The sequence below is a fragment of the Chelonoidis abingdonii genome, chromosome 10 (assembly GCF_003597395.2).
Source record: "Chelonoidis abingdonii isolate Lonesome George chromosome 10, CheloAbing_2.0, whole genome shotgun sequence".
Taxonomy (NCBI): domain Eukaryota; kingdom Metazoa; phylum Chordata; order Testudines; family Testudinidae; genus Chelonoidis; species Chelonoidis abingdonii.
Genome location: NC_133778.1, coordinates 71,859,237 through 71,885,507, shown reverse-complemented (window position 1 = coordinate 71,885,507; position 26,271 = coordinate 71,859,237). Strand labels below are relative to the sequence as shown.

Sequence of the window (26,271 nt, the reverse complement as noted above, 5' to 3'; positions counted from 1 at the left end):
CGGCTCGCTGACCCTGGGGGCCCTGGGCAGCCAGGCTGCAGCGGCGGCGCACTGACCCGGGGGACACCTTGGGCTGCCGGCTGCAGGCAGCTGCTGCCACCGGCAGCTCAGCCCCTCCAGCAGCAGCGGCTGCAACCATTTAAAAAATTTTTGGGGAGCGCCACTTTTTGGCACCCCCAAATCTTGGTACCCTAGGCAACCGCCTAGTTCGCCTAAATGGTTGCACCGGCCCTGGCTATTCTCAGAGCAGCTGCTGCCTGCTGTACAAATCCTGGTTCAAATGAAGTCTGTGTGAGTTTTGCCTCTGACTTCGACAGCAGCATGGTCTGGCTGTAAATGAAGTACATTACTTACCCCTGTCCCATCCCCACATGTACTATTCTGCACAAAAGGCAGGTTAAAAGTATTTTTCCCAGAGTCATTCCTCAAACTACCGTATGCCAGAAATCAGATCTGGCAGCTAGAGTAGCTCATTCTGACTGACTTTCTGATCCACAGCAAGCAGCTACCAATACCAGATTTCACCACCCTCCTCTCTCAGCTCGGAGACCCAAGTCACCTGAAACTGCCACTAGTTTTGAAAGAAACAGAAGGAAAACGAACACACTGTATGTAAACCATGTTCTCTGCGCTCATCACCTTCGATCTCTGCTACCTTTGGAGTCTTCTCCTTGAGCTTCCATGAACTTGGCTTCTTCGCTCAACCTCTGCCTTGCTGAGCACTCTTGCAACAACTCTTCCTCAGGGTCTGTCCTTAGTCCCCCCCCTTTCTCTTTTCCAACACTCACTCCCTGGGTTACCTCACCCACAAAGATGACTCACAAACCTGTCTCTCCTGCACCCCGTCGTCCCATCAGCCTCTTTAGCATCTCCTTGGCATAACCCGCCATATTAGGAATAGAACTGTCTATCTTTCCTCAAGCCCTTTCCTCTCTCTCCCTTACACGGGCAATTCCACTCACCCACTACCTTGGTGCATTTTCAGAGACACTTCTCTAGGTCCCTATCCAGGCATTAAAAAATACTGTTGCTTCTCTCTCTCTGTAACATCTCAAAAACCCGCCGCCTGCCCAAAGTCCCCATTGCCAAACTGTCGCACATGCTTTGGTTCTCTCACACTTCTGCTACTGGAATGGCTTCTCCCCTCCAGCTTACTCAATATGCTTGTTTTGACTCTCATCAGAGACTTCCCCCCACATTCAGTATCAAGTTCAAATTCCCATCCCTATTACTGCTCAGCCTAGCTCTGCCCGACTTCACTTCAGATCCTATCTCCTCCCATTACTGATAATGGGAGGAGATGAGAGCTTACTGATACCTTTCCCTTCCCACTCATGTTTCTGTGGCTTCTCTCATGCTGCTTTCACACAGGGAAGGGCCTCCCTCTCTCTCCTTCGCAAACCCCTTCCCTCAGCTTGCTCCAAGAACCCCAGCTGTCATGCTGTCTGTGTCTGTCTGCCTGTCTGTCTCTCTCTCATATGCCTGGTTAAAAAAAAACAAAAAAACACTGTACATGAATTACAGGCTACATTACCTTAGCCCTTGGTCTTATGCCTCTTGTCCTCCATCACTTCTCTGTAATATTACTGCATCCAGTAATATTGATCGGCATTGCAGGATGCACCATCCCAGGTGCCACACAAACACACAGTGTGTGTGACAGCCCAGACCGGAAGAATGTACAATTTAATTTAAGACAGGAAGCAACAAGGAGATGTAACAAACAAATGAAGGAAATGGAGGAGAGTGAGGGTAATGCTCATAGGCACACACAGTTACACCAGCTATGAGCATGATTCACAGGTTCTGAGCCACCTTTTTTTTTTCCAACAAACAAGATATATCGCTGATCTCAGTAATGTCTACTGACCACCTGCCTAGTCATTATCGTTTGCCACAGACATCATGGAAGAAGTACATCTCAAGGAGAGATCTGAAGAAGTGGCTTTATGACAAGCTATGTCTAAATCTTACAGATTTTCTCTGCATTTCCTCTCCAGGACCTGCCTTTCCTATCCATCCACATAGCTAAAACTCTCGTCCAGGGTCTCATCATCTCACTTCCCCCATCTTGCTACACCCCTCCACTGGCTCCTTACTCTAACATATTAAATATAAGCTGCTTGTCTTCATTTTCAAGGCCCTTCATGGCCTATCCCCACCCTGCCTATTATCACTCATTCACCATCATGAGGTCAACTTCTTATCAGCCCATGATGCCAGCCTCCATCACCCACCCAGGCACCTAAGTGTTAACTCCCATGTAGCCTCTCATCCTTAAGAGGAGCTCCCCAAAGCTACCTCATCGCCCTCCTTAAAACTCTCCTTCAGCACAACTCCTACAAAGAAACTCAACAACAGTTAGGCTCCTGGTGTGGTGAGAACACTGCCTATTAATGCTGACCAACCCTGTCTCGTTTCCTTGATCTCCCCAATCTGTCTCCATCTTTTGTCTCTTGTTTTACACTTAGATGTTAAGCTCTTTGGGGCAGGAGTCATCTTTTTATTTGGGATTTGTACAGCGCCTAGCACAATGGGGTCCTGGTCCGCGACTCTGCTCCTAGGCACTATGGTGATACAAACAACAAACAACAACAGTTTGGGAAGAGTGCTCCGTGAATAAGGAAGTCATGAAAGAGACCAAAGGTGCTGAAGAAAGATGCAAATGAATAGGTGGGTGAGGCTGCCATCGTTGGAGAGGGTTTGGGTCATGCAAGCAATAACAAGAACAGATAAGTAGAGTTGTGAAGGCTCCTTTAAAGGTGAACAAGAAGCTTGTATCTGACACAGTGAAACGGCTCACAACAGCAGCGTGACATCATCAGACTGACGAGCCTGTTGTTGAGCCGGGAAAATGATCTTGACAGTAATGTTCTGCGTGAACTTGGGGGGACGGCGTCAGGTATGTTAGAGAGGAAGAGGACAGGAGGAGAGTTTTAGCTGTCTGGACAGAGAGAAAAGACCAGCTTTCAGAAAAGCTCCAATGGCCCATTCCATCTTCTCTCTTATTGAAACTGTAAGATCCACAGGGGGCGAGCTGAATTTACATGGAAATCTACACTTGAAAAAACATACACAAGCAAATAGGAATGGCCTAATTCATGACAGAAACCTAATGAGGAAGCTTTCCACAAACCTAGCTACAATTCGAAAGTTGTGAGCAGTTAAATTTTCCAAACTGAAGTGATTTATTCCGCAAGAGATTCCTTCTTAAGGACATGCAGTGCATATGCGTACATAACTGAGTGACATAAAGTAATGGCCCCTTGATTCCTCAGTGTACGTTGCAATGATCATGCTGCTGCTAATTTCTCATATAATTAGGCTGGGCAGAATTTGATTTTTATTTTGTATCATTTTGGTGGATAATATCAATGTTTATTTTTAACCATTTTTCTCTATTTAAATTTTCACAGTTATGGGGAAATAATTATTGTCTGACCTCCCCAGCAGACTTTAAGGCAGCAGACTTTAAGATTGAAAAAGTTAAACCTTTATAACCCTTGAAACACAAAATTGTCAACATTGTATGTCCAAATATACAAAGTATATTAAATCAAGCTCTAGTAAGTTCTCAAGCAACATTTTTCTTACTTTTCATATCTGTAAATTTCAGCTACTCTATTATCATCAAATTATTAATTGCGCTGGTTTGTGTGTACACAGTAAAACTGGCGTTTACTGACATTTACCAATAAAAACCTAATCCTTCCAAGCCTACACATAATTAAACAGGAAAGCTACACTGCTGTCATGCCCTGTGATCTTAATTGGGAAAGCCTGGGGACTACTGTAGTACTCACTGCAGGATCATTCCACCCACAGCACTGTAACTGTATGGATATAGGAGCATTCATGCACATATGTTGACAGGTAATTGTTAACCCCTTTATCTCAGGACAGGAAAAGGATGCAACGGTATTATTCAGGCCAACCCTAAACGGCAGCAAAACTCAAATTGCATTTTCTTATTCCAATGTGAACGAGTTACAGAACTCAATACAGCACTACCCTGAAATACAGAAGTTCTGGTTCTGAAAGACTCTGCCTCAAACAACCATCCTGCTGATAGGCACACATCAACAATCAAAAAACTAGCACATGGTTCACCTCCAAAGAGTACTTCAATAAACAGCCATTATTTGAGCACGAGTGGCCAAACATGACTCCCCCCTAGAGTGTTAAGAGTTGAAGCTCATGTTATACATCATCTGATATGCAGTTATCCCTGGTTTTGCAATAAGACTCCAGACAGACATGAGACCTCGATGTTAGCCGCTATTAACTGGATGCAGAATCCTGAATACTCAGGCAAACAAATACGTAATTTTTTTCTGGAGATGTGCTAGAATTTTGTTAATTTATCAGAACTAATTCAATTAGCAGAACAGTCTGATTTCTAAGATAGAACTCATTTACACTGAATACCCCCCATCCTCAGATGATCTCAGTAGTTTCAAAGTATGCTGGATGTAAAACACACTCTTTCTGATAAATGGTATTACTGAGTTGTCAACCATTGAAGATGCAGGCAATTAGTGTATTCTCTTACATTGGTGTGGCAGCAATGCCATCATTAATGTTGTCCTGCCACTTCCACGGCTAAAACCTGCTAGACCTTACACATGGAAGCATCTCCATAGATTTCAATGGAACTACCTGAAAAAGAAAGAATGGCAGAACTGGCCACAAACAAACCCTATTTTTCAGTCATTTATAAAATGCCCTCAAAAAGTTCCTTTTGGAGGTGAAAGTTCCCACACCTGGTATCAGTCCAGAAGCTACTTTTTAAAAAGTTTTATTTAAGGACCAATCCTGAAGTTTTCTCTCAGGCAAAACTCCCAGTGGCACCATGAAAAATTATCTTGTTTTGCCACACTTGGATCACTGGGAATCTTTGCTCTGGCACTTGGATAACTCAAACACAGCTTTGTTTTAGAACTCCAAAGAATCATGGTTTCAGCGGGATGTAGTATACTTCACTTCCTGCATGGTCTTGCTGTGCGCTAAGAACCAGTGCTGAGGCACACAAGCCAGTCAAGTGACTTGGCACTTAGGCCTGGTCTACACTACACGTTTAAACCGATTTAACGCTGTACCCGTCCACACTACGAGGCCCTTTATATCGATATAAAAGGCTCTTTAAATCGGTTTCTGTACTCCTCCCCGACAAGAGGAGTAGCGCTAAAATCGGTATTACCATATCGGATTAGGGTTAGTATGGCTGCAAATTGACAGTATTGGCCTCCGGGCGGTATCCCACAGTGCACCACTGTGACCGCTCTGGACAGCAATCTGAACTCAGATGCAGTGGTCAGGTAAACAGGAAAGCCCGCGAAATTTTGATTTCATTGCTGTTGCCCAGCATGGAGCCTCTGAATCAGCACGGGTGCATAGACTCAGACTCATAGGTCAAAGGGACCAATAATGATCATCTAGCTGACTCCTGCACAAGGCAGTCCAACAAAACCCTACCATAACAGTATATAGGGAATAATTTGGTAAATTGTTAGTTAAATTCGTTAGGGATGGAACAACTGGTTCAGGTTAACATACATGGGAAATTAAAGCAAACAATAAATATATGCACTATGACTGAAAAACTGTAATTAATGAAAATATTTATGAGATAGACAATCATTCTAGATATAGATGGCTCTGATCAATTACAAGCCCAGGATGTATCAACACTGATGTAAACTGGAACATAGCCATTGTTGGCATTCAAAGTGAGATATGGGAGTACTTAGCAACTGCAGAAACAAGCACCTTAATTTGCAGAACAAAAACATCGAAAGGCACAGATGTTCGATATCATACTACAGCAACTCTGCCAAGTCTGGAGTATCCAGATTGGCTACAAACTTATGTGTTGAACACCTGGGTTTGGAGGACAGTTGTTTCAAAGCCCCCTCGCTAGTCTTCAGTCATTGACTTTTTATATTTCTTTCTGGGTTCGATCTAAAAATCATTTACAGAAATTGAGTACGTTTCTTTTAAAATTAACATGTAGGCTTACAGCCAAGTCTGTAAGCACGGGGAATGACGAGACGGAAGCTACAGAATACATGGATCAGCTGTGGGTCTGCTGTTGAAAGGCCAAGTGATGAACGAGGCTCCACAAAGCAGCCTGTACCCCTGCCCGCGTATGTACTAGGGAAATGCTGACAGCTCTCCGCCACAGCAGATGGAGCAAAGAGGTTTGGTGGAAAAGTGGGTAGAAGGGCTGGCTTCTTCGGTCTACGAACTGTGTTCTCCCCTTCTCAGTGTTCAATAAGTGCTGCACTCTAGTCCAATAGCTGTAAGTAGCTGCTGTGAAACACCTGTGCAGAGCACTCCTACAGCAATCGACGAGGTCATTCCCATTAATTCAGGCTTTGCAAAAGGGGAACCAGATGTAGTGATAAGAACATAACATAAGATATTAATTTAGAACACATTGAACCAGGTCTTGGCTTTCTCTTTTGACCCTTTTGCGGACCCCCCCCTTTTTTTATGTAACTCATAGTATATATCATATTGGATTACAGTGAACAGCCACGGTCCATCGTATCTTGTGGAAAAATAAAAACCAAATTATTCATACACAACATCTAGTTACATAACTGCAATTGCTGCATTGGATTTTACTCGAGACATCTGCCCTCTGTCTGTCATTTAGAATAAATATCACCTTCAGCATGTTCTTCCTGAAAAGATTAAAATGAACAAAAGTTACCATAGAGTCATAAGCACTCCTGACAAGTTGGCCCCCATTCTACTTGTGGCTACTGGTTATAAGTGAGCATTTAAATGAATGAATTGCCAGCATGTTCACGGAGAATCCGCTGAGGCTATCCTGGTAATAAGAAGTCAAAACTTTGTCCATTCTAACCTTCTTCTCCTTCCTCCTTCCATAAGGTAATATCTTTTGTACCAGTAATTCCTTGATTGATGATATAACATCGGAAATGGTCAGGTGTCAACTCTCAAATTTCCCTGCTTTGGAGTGGGCGCCACAGAAAATCCCACATCCATCATCTTAATGGTGTGACCGAGCCTCTTTTCCATTTTCTCTTCCATGTGTCCCTCTGTGTCTTTGTGTTAATATCTCCATGCAGCATGGAAAACTCTGTGCTGTGGCCTTTTAAAAGAATTTGTGGCTGTGAGTTCAACAGACTCAGAAGAGTGTCTGGAAGAAAGCCTTTAAACCATGGTTTGACTAAGCCTTGCTAGTCAGAGAGGTTAAGACTACTCTAACTGAAGTTGAAGCTAGAACAATCAAAACTGAAACAGTAAAGTGCATGTTTTAACAGTGAAGATAACTAACATGAGCTTACAAGGGGATGTGGTAGATTCTCCATCACATGAGGTCATGTGGAGCAACTGGATGTATTCTAACTAATATGTTCTAATTCAAGACCACAGACTTATTGATTCACAGAAATATGTAAGGCCTACCAAGGGACTATTAGCTAACCGTAGTTGATTCCTCTAATATACACAGGGCATGGCCTTCCAAGTTATTGGCCTTGATGTAGAAATTACTGACTGAGGAATTCTGTGTCCCCTGTTATATGGTAGGATGAGAGTAGATGATCAAATAGTCTTTTCTGTCCTTAACATAAACCAATAACAAAAACACTATCAAAAATGACCATAGGAACTTTCCTGTCTTATGTGGATGGGCCCGCTCCTAACTTATACTGTGCCCAGTATAAACGAACTGAAATCTCCTGCAATAGGGGAGGGAAACTGTCGAGCAACGTAACAACATCAGCATTAAGGAAATTACCAACAGACGAGGACTGAACTACTGATGATGTTCTATTAATAATAACCAGGGTTTCTCAAAAAAGAGGGTTGCCTGCTTCTGTAAGGGAAGTCCCTGGAGGGCCGGCAGCTGTTTGTTTTCTTCCCTGTCCGCAGGTCCGCCGATCGGGCTCCGCGACTGGCCGTGGAATCGTCTGCTCTGGGTCCAATGGGACCTCTGGAAAGTGGCTGGCCGAGGGACTTACTGGCCTGCGCCAGAGCAGTGATCGCGCACCAGTGGAGCTGCAGTCTAGTCAAGCCTGGCGGCGACAGGGCACGAGGTAAACACACTGCCTATAGCCCCCAGAGGACTTTCCTGCAGAAGCGGTGACCCATGTTTGGGAAACCTTAATATAATACTGTGTGTCAGGAACTAGTGAACAACTAGCTGTTTTAAATATGTTGCCTCTGGGACTAAAGAAAGGTTAACAAGGTTATTGGTTTGTTTTGAGCATTACGAACCCAGGAAATAATTATGTGTGATGTCCAACTCGCATAGGATCGAGCTGCACTATACAAAACTGGGCCTATTTTAGACCGTTACCTCTTGTTTGTTTAGTTCCTTTCTCATGACTTGTCTTAGCGCTGTATTTTTCCATCTCTTTTTTCAAGTATATAATAAAAAATACAAAAAACCACTGCTGCTGACAACCTTTGTTCATACGCACACCAGCAGAAAAAAGGCTGATAATAAACATAATTATTAATTAAAAATTGTGGTCTGGTCAACAGTTAATAATATTGCTAAAATATTTAAGAGACAATTGATTTTTAACCGTCAATGTACTTTAAATATTTTCTGAAGAAAAATATCCTTCTCTAGGCCCCCAGCAAATAATGGTCTATGTTGTTTGTTCCCCTTTATTAGATAAGAAATTAGATTTAACTCTAGGGGCAGATGCACTTTTCAGTCCGTGATTAATAGAAAGATAAGCCAGCTATACCTCCTCGTGGAAAGTTCTTTGCCTAACCTCATGTTCCATCAGGTAATTCAACTTGCAATCAGTGGTGCAAGAAAAATGTTGGAAACATAATTTATGAAATCTTGATTAAACCATGCTCTTGAAAATATTCAGATCATATGATGCAATGTAGCCTTTCCCATGTAAAAAAATTCAGATCACTAACTTTTTAAAAAACGATATATACTTTTTACCTCGCCTCAATTTGACTATTAAAAAATAAGGTAACATCCAGGGAAAACTATTTTCCCTGCTCGTCTCGCTTGTTTTTCATATCCCAAGTATTGAGTATCTGGTCACATCTATTGCATTGACTCGCAATGGTAGCCAACTCGGTAATGGTTATGAAACTGATTCAAAAATTCATTTTGAGAATTTTTTGAGAACCATACGATTTTGTCTATACGTCAGCTGTCTGCCTCCACAAGTAACTTAGATTTTGGCAGATACAGTGGGAGCACTGCTTGTGGTCTACCTCTTCTGTGTGGTAAATAAGAAGACTTTCAAATCTCTAAGTGTTTTGTTTCAGCAATTTTACACAGTTCTAAAGCCCTAGATTGTATGACGTGGACTGCCTTGCCCAATGTAGGGAAATAAGACGCCTCCAGATTTATGCCAATTTTATCCAGTTTCCAGATGTAAAGGTCTGAGCCCAGAGAGACTTCCATCAAATCCAGCACGCATTGCATCCAATAGAAAAGATTCTCAGTGACTTGAGTGCCTTGGACAGGGAGATAGCGTGAAGGCAGGCGACTGTGCCTAGGCAGTCCGTCGACGGTTCGCGATCACGTCCACTTACCCGCGCGGACATATTCATCCCTCACAATGTGGGTCTATGAGGTTCGGAGACGCGTATTGGGTGGGGTCCGTGCTTACATGACTGTGGAGTTATTTGGGTTAATTGGATTGAAGACGCTGAGCTGCGATGCTGGAGGAGGTCGGGTCTGATGCTGGAGTTCTTCGACATATGGCGATGTTTATTTTGAGCATGTGGCGTACAGACAGGTTTCTGCAGTAGTTTTCTCTCAGATGGAGCCACTTATTGCCGTATCATCTTGAGTTTCATATATCTCATATATTTCAGTTAGTTTAGGATAGTCTGTTTGATACTTCGGAGCGTTCCAGACTTCTCTATTGTCTGCTCGTTATCAGTTTTTATTAGTGTATTCGTCTCGTGTGCCTACATTAGTCTATTAATATTCCTCCCTCCTAACGTTAACTCCCCTGACTATTTGTATGAGCGCATATCCCCCGAGCCTTCTTTTGGCCAGGCTACAACGCCAGCTCTTTGAGTCTCCTTTCATAAGGCAGATTTTCCATTCCTCGGATCTCTTAGCCTGTCTCTGACCTGTTCACTTTGATTCATCCTTCTTAACATGGGACACCAGACTGCACACAATATTCCAGGTGGGTCTCCCAGCGCCATATTAACGGCACTAACACCTCCTTCCTTGCTGGAAATACCTCGCCTGATGCATCCTAAACCATTTGCTTTTTTAACAGCCATATCACAGTGGCGCTCATGCATCTGCTATCAACCATACCAGGTCCTTCTCCTCTCCGTCGTTTCCAACTGATGCGTCCCCGTATATCTAAAATTCTTAATATTAATCCCTAAGTGCATGACCTTGCACTTTTCACTATTATATTTCATCCTATTACTATTACTCCAGTTTACAAGGTGGTCCCGATTCCTGATAGTATCCCGGCTCTTCTCCGTGTAGCAATACCCCCAGCTTCGTGTCATCCGCAAACTTTATTACACATTCCTCGTCTTGAGCCAAGGTCAGTATAAATAGGTTAAATAAGATCGTTCCCAAAACCGATCCTTGAGGGACTCCGCTAGTAACTCCTTCCAGCCTGAGTTCACCCTCAGTACGACCCGCTGGAGTCTCCCTTTAACCAGTTCTTATCCACCTTACAATTTCACATTCATCCCCATCTTTTCCAATTTAACTAACAGTTCCCATGCGGAACGTGTCACGCTTCTGAAATCGAGGTAAATTAGATCTACGCATTTCCTTTGTCTAAGTATCTTTCCTTCTTCAAAGAAGGAGATCAGGTTGGTGGCACGATCTACCTTTAGTAAATCCATGTTGCAATTCGTCCCAATTACCATTGACCTCAATGTCCTTAACTACTTTCTCCCTTAAAATTTTTTCCAGACCTTCACACACGCACGTCAAGCTAACAGGCCTATAATTACCCGGATCACTTTTTCCCTTTCTTAAAAATAGGAACTACGTTAGCAATTCTCCAGTCGTACGGCACAACCCCGATTTACCGATTGCTTATTCTCGCTAACGGGCTCGCAATTTCACGCGCCAGTTCCTTTAATATCCTCGGGTGGAGATTGTTCGGTCCCTCCGATTTTGTCCCATTAAGCTGTTCAAGTTTGGCCTCTACCTCAGATGCGGTAATATCCACCTCCATATCCACATTCCCGTTTGTCATCCCTCCATCGTCCCTAAACTCCTCACTAGTCTTATTAAAGACCGAGCAAAGTACTTTTTAAATATTGGGCCATGCCTAGGTTATCTTAACCTCCGTTCCATCCTCAGTGTATAGCGGCCCCACTTCTTCTTTCTTTGTTTTCTTCTTATTTTTTGGCTGTAGAACCTTTTACTATTGGTTTTGATTCCTTCGCAAGGTCTAGTTCTACGTGCTTTAGCCTTCCTCACTTTATCCTACACGTTCTGACCTCACTAAGGTAGCTTCCCTTGCTAATCCCGCCTTTCTTCCACTCCCTGTAAGCTTTCTGCTTTTTCCTAATCCCTCTCTGATTGCTTGCTCATCCAGCTTGGCCTACAACTCCTGCCCATGTTTTTTCCCCTTTCTTGAGATGCAGCTCCGACAGTTTCCGCAGCTGCGACTTAAAGTAATTCCAGGCCTCCTCCGCATTTAATCCACAAGCCATGCAGTCCAAATCCAAAAGAGCTCCAGCATGGACCATACGGGAGATACTGGATCTGATCGCTGTATGGGGAAACAAATCTGTTCTATCAAAGCTCCGTTACAGAAGAAAAATGCCAAAGCGTTTGAAAAATAGATCTACAGGCTACACAGTGCTGCGTGACAAGCGTAACGGGAAGCCAAGAGACTCAAATGGACGCTCATGGAGGGAGGGAGGGGTACTGAGACTCCAGCTATCCCAGAGTCCCCAGCAGTCTCGAAAAGTATTTGCATTCTTGGCTGAGCTCCCATGCCTGTAGGTTCAAACACATTGTCCAGCGTGGTTCACGGAACACCTCGTCAATTCCCGCCCCGCTCCTGTGAAAGAAAAGGGAAATAAATCGTTTTCTTGGTTCTTTGAATGTCACCCTATGTCTACTGAATGCTGCTGGTAGACGTGATGCTGCAGCATGGAAGAGCAGTATCCGCTCCTCTCCCCTGCCCGTGGCAGATGGTGCAGTAGGATGATAGCCATCCTTGTTATCAACCCGTGAGTGCTCCTGCTGGCTTCAGGTGAAGTGCTGGCAGGGTGCCTAGTGAAAATAGGAATGATTCCCGTCATTCCAGTAGATGGTACAGAACGGCTGGTAACCGTCCTCATCATAGCAACTGGGGCTGAGCTCCATCAGCCTCCTCCCTTTCTGTGTAAAGAAAATTCTGTACTGCCTGGACTGTCATAGCAGCAGCAGCATGCTGGGCTTCTCTCCCCCGCACCACTTAATGTCTGCTGGACTGTATATAGCACAGGAGCTGCCCCCTCCCTCCATTTAATCTCACTAACAAGTCACTGTTTCTTATTCCTGCATTCTTTATAACTTCATGACACAAATGGGGGCGACAGTGCCACGGAAGTCCAGGAAGGTTGGGGAGGAGGAAAGCAAGGGTGGGGTTGTTGCAGGGGACCCCCCATGAATAGCACGTAGCTCATCATTTCTGCAGGATCTGACACGGAGCAGCTGTGCTCTCTGATACACTGGTTCTCTAGTATACTGCCCCATATTCTAGGCAGGACTGACTCTATTTTTAGAACCATAAGGAGGGATTGACTCGGGGGGTCATTTCCAGTTTTGCCTTTGCGCCCCCGGCCGATCTCAGCCAGGGGCACCCATGATAGCAGCAGACAGTACAGAAGGACAGATAACCGTCATCTCATTGCCAATTTACACCGGCAGCAGACGGTACAGAACAACTGATAACCATCTTTGCTATCATGCAAAAGCAAAAGAATGCTGCTGTGTAGCGCTGGAGTATCGCCTCTGTCCGCGGCATCCAGTCACATACGTGACTGTAAAAAAAAAAAAAGCGGGCTCCATGGTTGCCGTGCTATGGCGTCTGCAGAGCAATCCAGGGAAAAGGGCGCGAAATGATTGTCAGGGGGGGGGGGGGGGGGGGGGGGGGGGGGGGGGGGGGGGGTTGCGTTGCTTTCCGGATTGACAAGGATGACTGACGACATTTCCAGGAACCACCCGCAACAATGATTTTTGCCCCATCAGCCACTGGGCTCTCAACTCAGAATTCTAAGGGGCGGGGGAGACTGCGGGAACTATGGGATAGCTATGGAATAGCTACCCACAGTGCAAAGCTCTGGAAATCGACGCCAGCCTCGGACCATGGACGCACACTGCCGAATTAATGTGCTTAGTGTGGTTGCGTGCACTCGACTTTATACAATCTGTTTTATAAAACCGGTTTATGTAAAATCGGAATAATCCCGTAGTGTAGACATACCCTTAGAGGACTGCTGAGTTTTACTCCAGAAGTAGCTGCATTTCAGTGGCGAGTGAAGTGACTCCTATACCACCTAGTTTTTGTATTCATTTGTAAACCACTTTGGGATCCTTTGGGATGAAAGGCATTATATAAATTTAAAATAAAAAGAATAATCTCACTAATCAACAATGTCAGTGAAGTTGCCTTTAAGGTAGTTATACCGTTCTAAAATAATCAACTCTACTGGCTATCACTGAGCTGTTTAATTGGAGCATCATCAACACAGGAACATTTGAGGTATCTTTTCCTGTCATTAAGTAACTAGGTCTCGGGGGAAAAGAGTCAATTCTTACGGACAGAGAATCTAAGGGTCTGATTCTGAGAGGGCTTCATTATACACAATTTACCATTGGAACAGGCCATCAATTAGGGCAAAGTTCTGTTCCCAAGAGCTCAACCCTACCCAAAGAGGAAGGGCATAATATCTACCACGCCTGTCTGGGAGCAGACTTGTACCCTATTTCAAAACAGGGTCTCGAGCTCTCCCTAGCCTCCTCCGGGATTCCATGGGCTACTCCATCCAGATTTGATTTCCTAACACCTTGGCAAGCAGCTGAAAAGCACCAAAAAATGTTGTCTGGTTTGCTCAGAATCACAGCTTGTTTTTCCACCTTCTGAAACTAGCACATCCGTAATGGATGTGAAAGCTATAACACTTTAGTACTCAACTCTGACAATCCTCACACCCCTCCCCACCACAAGCAGCCACTGAAAGAAAAATCTCCTTGCTGCAATGTATATTTGGCATTAGCTGGGGAGTTAAGCAAAACCTATATGAAAGGCCTGCTTCATGACTTGGCTTAATAGGCTACTCTATTTTTTGTCCTGAATATGAAGCGCTGAAGCCAATACTAAATCTGACCTGGCCCAGCTGCTAGAGCTCCAGTATACTGCATCACACCCTCCAGTACACTCCCCATACTGTTGATACCAAAGGGTAATAGCTGCACCATAACTGGATCAGATTACTGGGCAGAGTCATAGCATTAGACAGGCAGCCTAAACCACAGGAACCACACAAACAGCGGTGGAAGGAGAACTGACTAGACCAACTGGTACGCAGAGTTTTTGGAATTAAATTATTTCACTGTCCAAAGGAAAAATATGTTGAACCAAACACATGCTACCTATAGCATAATGTCCCCCACTTTGGGCAGCTTTATAAATAGAGGTAAGGAAAGATCAGAACATGTTGTGGTGATGATGTAACTGCTAAAATGGAACTTGCTCCAGAATGGCTTCTAAGTGGAACTCAAAATGTTGACTGATCTGTAAATCTCTCAGCCTCCTTTCGGATGGACACCTGCCCCGCACACAGAAGTTGCCGTAAGCTCAGAGCCTGGGTTCCATCAATAAAGAGCTCTAGAACATTCTTCCTCCACTGTCCACATCTCATGTCTCTTGGTCTCCATATATAAGGTCCATCCCAGGCTTTTGCTCTACAGGTAATTATGGATTCATGGTTATGAGGCCCTCAGGGCTGAAATCTCTGAATATGTTCTGGATGTTTTTGGTCTTTATATATTGTTCAACACCCAAAGACTGAAGGGCTATTGAATGTGACTGTTCATAAACCCTCTGCAATCTGCTCTTTCCACAGATGATGAAATGGTCTCTTCTCTCCATGTGCACAAGATACTTTGAGTAAAGTGCACCTACCAGAAGGTCCCATAACTCATTGTCTTAACCAGTAATTATTTCCTTACGTCAAAGTTTGGCCAAAGAATTTCAACTGAAAGAAGAAGAGAGTCATGTTGTAGAGGTCACCTATAGCGACAAATTCATCAGCTAAGGTAGTTAATGGACATCATCTTAAACTAAAGCTACACCATCTTACCCTCAAGTACAAAGGCAAACAGAAAGTTTCACAAATATAGCAATTAAAAAAACAAAGACAATGTAATTAGATGCATATTTTTTCTATTTCAACTAACAAGATCTGTAGGTTTCCAACAAATCACGGTGGAAACGCTCCCCTGTACACACTAGTTCCCAAACTGGCTCAGAATTTACGGGGGTTTCAGGAAAAAAATCCTCAAGGCGTCAGAGCATCCCAAGAAGCTGGTCATCAGGGGGCCCAGAGAGGATCACTGGGCTTCAAGAAGCTATAGCAATCAAACGCACTATACTATCACACTGCGGAGATTTAAGAAGCCTAAAGAAAGATGAAAGAAGGTGATAGTTTGCTGTTTTTAAAAATTAAATAGGCAGCTAGGCAGGTTTTGAAAATCATATATAGATAGAACAAGTTAAGCTGTGTAACTGCGTGGTTTTGCCTGGACTGCCAAGACCTGAAAGCTGTGTAGGAGAACCTTGAGTTGGCTTCTAAATCCTCCATGGGTTCACATTGATACTCTGAGAACATAGACCTCTCTTACAATAGGGCTGATTCAAAGTGCATACACAGCTAACAAAGAGAGTATTCCTTGGAAGAAGTGTGCATGTTGCCATTTCCAACAAAAATGTATAAAAAACTGTAATGAAATCAATAATAAATAGTGTGAATAACATTCATAAAAACTAATTTATATTCCAAGATTTCTGCTTTGAATTGACTCAGAAAGGAGATAAATCCCTGGAAATACCATTGGGGGGGGGGGGGCCTGACATTTTAGTGAAGAGGTGGTTCACAGTTGTTTAAAGTTCGGGAAACCTGCGCCCCTAACCACAGGGAACCCCTGTGGGTTTTTGCCCCAACGAAAGCAAACAAAAAGTCACCACAGTATTTCACGCATTGTTTATTTCAAAAAGGGCGATGCCTGCAAGCTAATATATCCAACGAGCTACAAACAAAACAAAAAAACAAATCACAATCAGGAACTCTGCACACATAACAAATAAGCAAACGTTGGTATACAACTCACACGCCACACTTCTGTTGAAAAACCAAACATGCTCGGATTTCATAAACAGGCAAATTAGTCAGTCATGTAACACACACAGTGTATTTAATCAAGGAAGAAGGCCATAAAGACGGGAGAAATATGATTCAAAACGACTGCTGAAATAAATGCTTAAATATAACTGAGAAGTAAGACTGCAACACGGAAGGGCTGCACTCTACACAACACTCTCAAGCGTCGAGAGTGGGCAATACTTTCAGTTCGGCCCAGGTCCTAGACAGCAACAGCCACTAGAGATGCAGTCGAAAGCGCGCGAGCGAGTGCGCTGGCGCGGGCCGTGAAGTTGCCTTGAGTACTGCGGATCGTGCCATTAAAGAAAAAAAAGGAAGAAAAACATTCATATTAGAACACATGAATTAAGCTATATAGGCGCCCAGATCCTGTGAATAATTAAGTCAGGCGACAAAAACCCCCCATTAGCATAGAATGGAGTATAGGATCAGGTCCTATGATCTGCATTTTCTTGTTGTGGGTTGCTTGTTTGTTTTACCAAGAACATCCTAATTTATGTTTCTTTATTTCTTTAGGTTTCCTCTGCTTCTTTTCCTTAACTGAACCCAAACATACTTTCCTAGCCAATCCAAAGGAGTCAGAAGAACGACACAGTTCAACTACGCCAGCTATCTTCATGCAAATATAGATGGCCAAAAATGTCACAAAGATCACTATCGCGACTGTGGCTATTAGCTGTAGTATGTGTGCAAGAATAATTTCATGTGCCCTTTCAACATAAAGGGACTTTCACAAGGAAATACACATGCACCTGCAATTTTTCACGTCAAGCTAACTACAAACTCTCCGGAGGTGGCATTACCGCACACAACAGAAGAACTCCTGCTCCTCAACTAGCGTAGGTAGCACTCCCCACTCGAAGCATTGTAGCTGTACCATTTAGGGTGTAGACATACCTTTTCACACAAGACCAAGAGCACCATTGGCAGTAACAACCTTTTTGGTTGATGCAGGCTTAGACTGTTGAGATGTGAACTGTCATCACTAGGACAGAATCGCAGATAATGGAGTGGCTGATAGAGGACGCCAATTAATAAATTAAACGGAGAGAAAAATGTAAATAATGCAAATCAAAAATGGGTTTCTGCTGAAAACAAAGAAAAAAAGCGTTCCAAAAAGTCAGAACTAACTGTTATCTTTTTTGATGAGATTACCAAGTTTGGTTGACTAAAAGGGAGAGTGTTGGCAATACATACAGCTTAAAAACTTCCTGTAAGGCATTTGAACTTGGTACCGACAATGACATTTTTAATTTGAAATCTAGAATGAGCATAAAATTAACCGTGGCACAAAATTAAATGGATTAACACCGCTAACTGATATGGGTTAGTCCTCAAAAGTAATTGTAAATGGCCAATCAATCTTGTGAGATGGTGTATTTCCAGGTGGGGTCGCAATACGGATTGGTTCTTTGGTCCTACACTATTTAACAATTTTAGCAATGACCTAGAACGGGGATCGGCAACCTTTGGCACGTGTCCCGTCATGGAAATCTGCTGGCTGGTCAGGACGTTTGTTTACCTGCAGCGTCTGCAGGAATGGCAAACCGTGGCCAGTGGGAGCTGCGATCACCTGAACTTGCGGATGCTGCAGGTAAGCAAACCGTCCCCGCCCACCAGAGGATTTCCCTGATGGGCCACGTGCCAAAGGCTGCCAATCCCTGACCTAGAAGAAAATATAAAATCACTTCTGATAAAGTCTGCAGATGACTTAAAAATTGGGGGAGTGATAAATAACAAAGAGGACAGGTCACTGATTCAGAGTGATCCGGATCGCTTGGTAAACGGAGCGCAAGCAAACAAATTGTGTTTTAATATGGCTAAATATAAATGTATACATCTAGGAACAAAGACTGTAGGTCATCAGTACAGAATAGAGGACTCTATCCCGAAAAGCAGTGACTCTGAAAAATATTTGGGGGTTGTGGTAGTCCCATGCAATGGTCTTTTGTTCCAGTCTTCCTGTGCTGTGTTTTAGATTCCTGCTAGTTCATATGTAATTCTCTTTATGTAGTATATAAGAATATAAAAGAGTGGTGATACTGGGTCAGACCAAAGGTCCATCCAGCCCAGTATCCTGTCTTCTGACAGTGGCCAATGCCAGGTGCCCCAGAGGGAATGAACAGAACAGCTAATCAAGTGATCCATCCCGTCGCTCATTCCCAACTTGTGGCAAACAGAGGCTAGGGACACCATCCCTGCCCACCCTGGCTAATAGCCATTGATGGACCTATCCTCCATGAACTTATCTAGTTCTTTTTTGAACCCTATTATAGTCTTGGCCTTCACAACATCCTCTGACATGTAAGTTATTAAATACGCAGTGGCTCTGTCCTCAAGGATGTTCATCTGTCACAGCCATAGGTTTGTGTAGTCACAGATTCCCACATCTACTAGCTGCCACAGCATTAATGGCAATGCACGCTAGACAGTGGAGAAAGGAAGGCATTGGACAGAGTCCCCAAGTGCCTTTCTTCCTGGGGACATCCTTCATATGTACTTTGATAGAAGATTATCATACAGCATGAATTGCTTTAGAGGGTTTCTACACTTCACAAAGGCATGCAGCAGTTTGTTATCGCACTCGTAGAGAACAGACTTGCCGATTAAATGCTGCAAGATCGGTTTGGGTATTACTTACACTAATTTAGGCATGACACTTTGACTGGAGCAATGCACTCCCTTCCCCCAGCCACCACTCTTCTTTGCTACAGCCTTCTGACATGGGTGGTGCTGTACTCTGGCTGGTGCCAAAGTGAAGGATTCCACAAACTATTGTGTAGACAAGGCCACACTTTGGAAAAAAAAAAAAAATTATTGAACAGCTGAGAGCTGTGCACTCCAAGAGGGAACTTAAATCCTCTCTTTAAATAGATTTACTCTTGTTATGGCATTGGCCGTTGGGAGTCATTGTTTTGAATTCTGAATTGGACAGCCCTGTGAAAGTCACTTAGCCAGTGTGTGCTGATGTTTCCCCAATCATCAAATGTAAATACTGGGCTGACTGTCAGGCTTAGTTACAAGCAATACTGTGCGCAGGTCACAGCCAGGAGCAAACTACGCACACTTCCCTATGCTACTGGATCAGTTACTCTAATCCCTCCTAAGCTTGAGACCATCCTTTTTATTAATGAAATGTTAAGGAACAGCAATTCTGAATTTCTGTTTCCATTTAGTCTCAGTCTTTGCTTTAAATAGACACTTCCAGACTTGGGGATGGAGCAAGAGGGAGAAAGAGACAGACACACTGTAAATACTGGCTTCTTCAACAGTGACTAAACACTTCCAGTCAAATCTCCAGATGGCTACTCTGAGGCAGTGAAAAGTAACCTGCGGCTATGTAGAAGAATCACTGGATTTGATCAGGTATCAGAAGCACTCCCTGGCCTCACTCACACATCTCATTACGTGCAAGTAGCACTAAGCAAAGGAACCTGAGCTCCTATGATCCCTCCAAGCAGCCAACAAGGAGGTAGGTGATAATTCAAATGCAGGGAGCCACAATACCACAATATATGGTATGCTATAGGGCAATATTTACAGCTAGGTGGTACGCTGCGATGGTGCAGTTTGGTGAAGTAAACATCCAAATGCACATACCACTGCAAAAAGGCTCTCCAGACACCATCTCTATCTGAAGGGCCTTTGTTTAATTAGCAGATATATTCTAAAGGGATAGGTCAGTGGTTTGAGCCTTGGCGTGCTAAACCCAGGGTTGTGAGTTCAATCCTTGAGGGAGCCATTTAGTGGATCTGAGGCAAAAATCTGTCTAGGAATTGGTCCTGCTTTGAGCAGGGGGTTGGACTAGAGGACCTCCTGAGGTCCCTTCCAACCCTGATATTCTATGATTCTACTGTGAATGCCAACCATTAGTTTCCATAACAGTTAGTGACAAACACTGAATATAGGCACTCCCTCAACAAAGAAATTTACATATTTCAAATGTGAAATCATAAAGAATGTGAGACTATCTGGAGGTGCAATGACCTATTTACCATTTCTGCCTCTCTCATCCCCATGAAATTCCTTGCTCCAATTGTAAAGGGGAAAAAAACCTACTGTAACGTGTACAAAAAAAAAAATCTCTTACTCTGCATTTTAACTTAATGCTGAACTTGGCACATCTTATGTATCTACATAACCTGTATAATTTTTAAAACCCCTACAAACAGCAAAAGTTTGACAATTAATCCAAGTTTACAGTATCTGTGAATTCCATCTTCAATAGTAAGATAACATGATAGATGAGGAACCACTTAGCAAGAAGGAAAAAGCATGCTGTACCCTCACATAACAGTACATGTTGCCCATTAGTGACGATAGTGCGCACATATCAGAATGTCTTTATAGTTTGAACTGGAAATGATATTCCACTGACTTTTTAGATAACTTCTTCATGCTAAGGGTGGAAAGAAGTTTAGCTTCCACCACAAATGCTCAGTGCCAGACCAAACTTACTCAAAATTCAGTTGCACAAATACAAAAAAAAGTGTTATGTAAGGCACAAAAGTGCAGCTTATTGGGTAAGTGTGTAAAGTATGGAGAAGTGCTGCATTCTTGCACCCGTTGCCAGATCAAAAATTCTGTGGAAACAAACACTGAAATGGAGTTGGGGAAAACTCTGAATCACCTGCAACTGGTATTCTAGGCTCTCCATAATGCCAAAGGACACAAATAATTGCAGAGTGAATCATGGTTAATTCACTCAAGGCTCTGGGTCTCCATAACAGTTTTTTATCTCATTCTCATGAGAACTGAGCAAAGTCCTCTAGTTATCCACAACAGAAGCACCATAAATTTCTCATACAGGCTGGCCAATGCGTTTCAACCATGATTTGGGGGAACCTATCCTTGCTCTCTGAGACTCCCCGCAACAAGGAAGCTAACTAGTGCAAATTGTAACGGTAACACTTATTCACTTAGAGAACCAACTTATTACACAAAGGCCAAATAGGCCTTGGACAGTGGTGACTGATTGCTATGTAGAGTTTTATGTCCTACCACCCATTCCTATCCCCCAAATGACATCACTACAAATGGTAACAAATTCTGACAAAGAAAGCTCATTCAGCCATTGTATCCCCTCTTCAGTTATTAAGTATAATATACACTGACATGTACTATAAAAACAGTTAATAATGTAAAACTCACATTAGCTGTTGTTCAATGCAAGAGTGAAAGAATACCGGCAGCTTATAGGCATATTTTACAATAAAATGAAGTAGTATATTTCAAATATATACGGAACAAATTCATTAATTCCTGTTAACAATGAGACAACTATTGGAGATAAACAAATCCCCCAAGTAAATGAACAAGCTACACAAACAATCCAAGTTATCTCATTGCAGAATGTAACCTGGTATTCAATTTGGGAAAAAGCTTAGTTGTGATTTAAAATACGAAATATTAGTAAACGTGTTTGTTAAAGTAATGAAGTCTTAGTACCCTGGGTCCTTGACTACAGCATCAGCTACAAAATCTTGATTGAAAAATGGGGTAAGAACAGTGGGTTTAGCAGGACTATGATGAAGTCTGCAGAACAAGTGAGAATGAACAAGACTCTACTGTGTAACTGTTTAAAGGAAGTTCCTTACAAATAAGACAATATGACTTGCCAGACTGAAGCAGTATTAGACTCTAATCGCTTTTCCCCAAGCAGATCTTACCTTGTAATTGCTGGAATTTACCCAAGACGTGGCAAGTCCATCAACCATTTTATCCAACATTGTCTGATCATGTTCAAGATCAGCAGACTTCTGTTTATCTGAGAAATAATCTATCAATTCTTGGCCAACCTGAAGTCTCTTTCCAACGTCTTTCTGAAGCACCTGTGCTAAGCAATACTCCATACTGGGCTCCATGGTGTGCTAGAAATACAGCACCGGCTAGAATAAAGCTAGAGGGCAGTAGGTCTGAAAAACCCCACTATAAATGTATCCTGTAGGTCGCCTCTTTGTTCGATGAAGGTTACTGAGGGCCTGGGTTTCAAAGATGCAATTCTGGGAATGGCAACAATGCACCATGTGTGTCTGAAGAGCAGCTGGCAGGATATTAAAAGTCCAATTTAAATAACTCGTAATAGATAAAGCTGCGAGTGGTGCAGCAATGTTGTATTATTGGGTCTGGAATATTTCCTAGTTCAGCAGTCCATTCTGCAAGAAACGAAATAAGACAGCATTTTAGGTTAAACAAATTAAATATGAAGAAAATCAAAAGCATGTCACAAAATAGGTTATTTATCTGAGGGACATAAAGATGTAATAAAGTGGATACAAATGGTATAACTAGGATTTTTTTTTTAAACAGACAGGATTAGGTAGGTTAGGAAAAAGACCTTAGGTTATATTTCAAAAAAGGCAGTTCTCCATTAGTCCCCTGAGAAGCAGCTTTAGTAACAGATCCAGCAAATTTGGGTCTCAAATAAGGGCTGATGAGAATTCAGTGTATTCTGTCTGTCCTCAAAGGTAGAGCGATGATCCCACGATATGGGCCATCGTCACTGAGAAACTGTGTCTGTTTTAAGAAATGAGTACAGAAAGAAATTTGGATCTCATTTGACTGCTAACTTTCAACCACCACTGTGATCAGAATCTGTGTTGTACTTTAGGCCCTGTCTAAAATACAGGTCAAACAGCAGGAGCCAGAACCACAGACAGCTAGCTTTTGTTAAAAAGATGCAAACATTGTTTCCAGGGATCAAACTATGATGTGCCACATTACAGTATAGTTTTGTAAACTGACTAACACCATTTAGCCCTCAATATGCTGGCCTGGGAAATAGCATTATCCCCTTACTAACATAATGTTTAAAATGGGGTGTCACTAATACTGTTTGAGATATCCTGTAAGTGAGGCCATAAAGGAAACTCAGGTGCCAAACTCTGCTCTCACTGGGGATTTATAGCAGCATAATCCATGGCATAACTCTGGATTCTCACCTCTGTAACAGAGCAGAGTGTGCCCTTAAATGTTCCTTTTCAGCAGGGCTTTTCTGCATCTTAGCACAAGCCGGTGAAGTATGTCAAGGAACCTCCAGGCTAATGCTGCTGACTGGAAATCTCGCTTTACAAGCAGCTGCAGGCTCTCTCTGCCACTCCCCCTCCTAGGTAAATGAATCATCTCCACTAGCCAGGGAGCAAGACCACTCCTCCCACCACCACCACCTTCATGCCTGCCCTTTAGCTTCCGTCTCCCACATGCTACTGTTAATAGTGGAAGCCAGCATCACTACGTTCAATTTCCCTGAGGTGCTCTCTTTACAGGTGCCACTTTTCTTTAAAAATCGGAGGCAGGTAAGAATCTGGGATTCTTTTTTATTTTTTTTTTTACTTTCTAATAATAACATCCAAAGCTAGAAGCCTGCCCTACTTTCTGCACTAGCCCAAGGAAAGCAGGTCAGACTCAGTGCAAGGGAAGGGGGAACCGGAGAGGCTGCAAAGTAGAAATCTTAACTGGAATGAACCTATAGGCACAAGTTCACTCAACTCAAAAGCACCTAATTGCTATTGGTTTGAACGACAAGACTTTGGCAGTCAGTTTATTACTTCTGAAGAGCTAATGGCGGGTGACATACAAAAAAGCTTAACTTGAAAAACAAGAATAGGTCTTACACAGCAGTCTATTTTTCAGATTATTATTCCAGTTCCTCTGTCTCTGCCTAATTTACTAGCTGCCCAATAAAAGATATTACCTCAGCCACCCTGTCTCTCTAATATCCTGGGACCAATACAGCTACGACCCCCCATACTTCTTACAAGCAGACTTCAAACAGAACTGCTAGACATAATCCAGTGCCTTATGTGCTATGGAGCCTTTCCACGTCTGAGGACTCCCAGTCCCATTTAACCACAGCCAGACCAGAGCTGGGTATCCCTGCCTCCTGCACTCATCTGTGCTGCTCTAAAGTGATAAGACAGCAGAGACCTTCCCCATTCTGGGTCACCAGAAAAAAAAAATCTAGCCCAGAATGGCAGCGAACAGCATTTTTTTTTAACCACTGTATTGCTGTTTGGGGTCTCAACCCAGTTCCCACTGGACAAGTGTCTGCCAAAAACTACCCGTTGTGGGCAAAAGGTCCAAGACTGAAAAGGTGACAGGGCCTGAACTCCCCCTCTACCCCCTTTTAAAGATGGCCCCTGCAGATCAGTGCTGAAGTGAGACACTTCACACTGTTGTGGTCTGTGCAGTACTGTCAGTCTCTAAGGGCTTAATCAGGGTTTTTAATCCAGCACCATTCACAAGCAATAAGCATCCATCCCAACATCCCTAGGACTGGCCATAAACTTGCACCATTTCAAATGAAGAGTTGATAAGCCATTATGATTTTGCAAGGCTCTGATCTGCCCACTTGCTCAGTGCAGGTGTAGGAGCAGGATTTTATAACGTCCCATAAGAATTAATATATGATTTGATTTCATCCTGTTAGCCAACCTTTTTGAATAGCAGAAAGGAATGACAGACCAGAACAATCCTTATGACCGATTATGGTCACTTTTTTGTTTTAGGATAAGTTATCATGTCTACTATGGTTTCCCTTATGTATTACAAATTAGGCACACTAGTTAAATATATATTTCTTTGTTTTAGGGTTTATTAAGTAAGAGACAGGATCTTGTATCATGTTAAGGAGATTAGGGGAATGCTGCGGGCCTGAAGCCCCAGTATGAATCGTTTTAGTTATAAGATTTAGCAAGGCTTAATTTACAATGTATTCTGCTAAACATACAATATTGCTGTCTGTATATCCTAGCAGGTTTCTGTAAGAGATTGTTTGTGTGAATGAGGAATGCATGCATCAGGAAAAGATAAGGTGTGAAGGACATCACAAATGTCCAGATGGTTGAGAAGTGAGAGACTTGGAAAGACAAGGAGACAATCAGAACACATCCATTGTATCCAATGCTAAACACTTGCCTCACCTCTGAGGTCCTCAGTGCTGCTAAGCACCCCCGAAGGCAAGACAACAAATAGGAGATAACGATGGGAAGCACGACAATAACCATCAAATGATAACACCACTTAACGATCAGAGGGGTAGCCGTGTTAGTCTGGATCTGTAAAAAGCAACAAAGAGTCCTGTGGCACCTTAAAGACTAACAGATGTATTGGAGCATAAGCTTTCGTGGGTGAATGCCCACTTCGTCAGACGCATGTAATGGAAATTTACAGAGACAGGTATAAATATGTAGGCAAGAATCAGTCTGGAAATAAGGAGGTTAGTTCAATCAGGGAGGATGAGGCCCTGTTCTGGCAATTAAGGTATGAACACCAAGGGAGGAGAAACTGCTTTTGTAGCTGGCTAGCCATTCACAGTCTTTGTTTCATTTGTTTCACAGCTTCAGTTCATTTGCAAGTTTGACACAGCCAGATCAGGATTAAATAAAGACTGTGAATGGCTAGACAACTACAAAAGCAGTTTCTCCTCCCTGGTGTTCACACCTCAACTGCTAGAAGAAGGCCTCATCCTCCCTGATTGAACTAACGTCCTTATCTCCAGACTGATTCTTGCCTGCATATTTATACCTGCCTCTGTAAATTTCCATTACATGTGTCTGATGAAGTGGGCATTCACCCACAAAAAGCTTATGTCCAATATATCTGTTAGTCTTTAACGGTGCACAGGACTTCGTTGTTTCTTCTTACACTTAAGGACTAATGATTTACAGTGATGGACATTGCAGAAATGCTATGGACTCAATAATGAGAATTTACAAAGTATAAAGCTGGGTGTGTTTGGCTATGGAACTCTGGGTTTCAGCCCTTGCAAAAGCCTCAGGAGCATTTGGATTGTTGACCAACGAATGAGCCCAGCTCCCACCACTCGTTTCAATGAACTGGCATTAGATTGACTGGAGCGACAACAGACCGGTAATTAAAACG

At 43.0% G+C, this 26,271-nt stretch overlaps 1 protein-coding gene across 3 annotated transcripts in view; it reads right to left on the bottom strand.

Annotated features, from left to right (window-relative positions):
- The window catches only part of CLASP1 (cytoplasmic linker associated protein 1), a 325,682-nt gene that overhangs the window by 246,176 nt on the left and 53,235 nt on the right, over nucleotides 1–26,271 (bottom strand). For all 3 annotated transcript variants that reach the window (XM_032763657.2, XM_075070303.1, XM_075070304.1), the window contains exon 2: nucleotides 22,059–22,544. In XM_032763657.2, coding sequence (XP_032619548.1) covers nucleotides 22,059–22,253 — 195 coding nt within the window. In that variant the 5' untranslated portion in view covers nucleotides 22,254–22,544. The remainder of the gene's footprint in view (nucleotides 1–22,058; nucleotides 22,545–26,271) is intronic.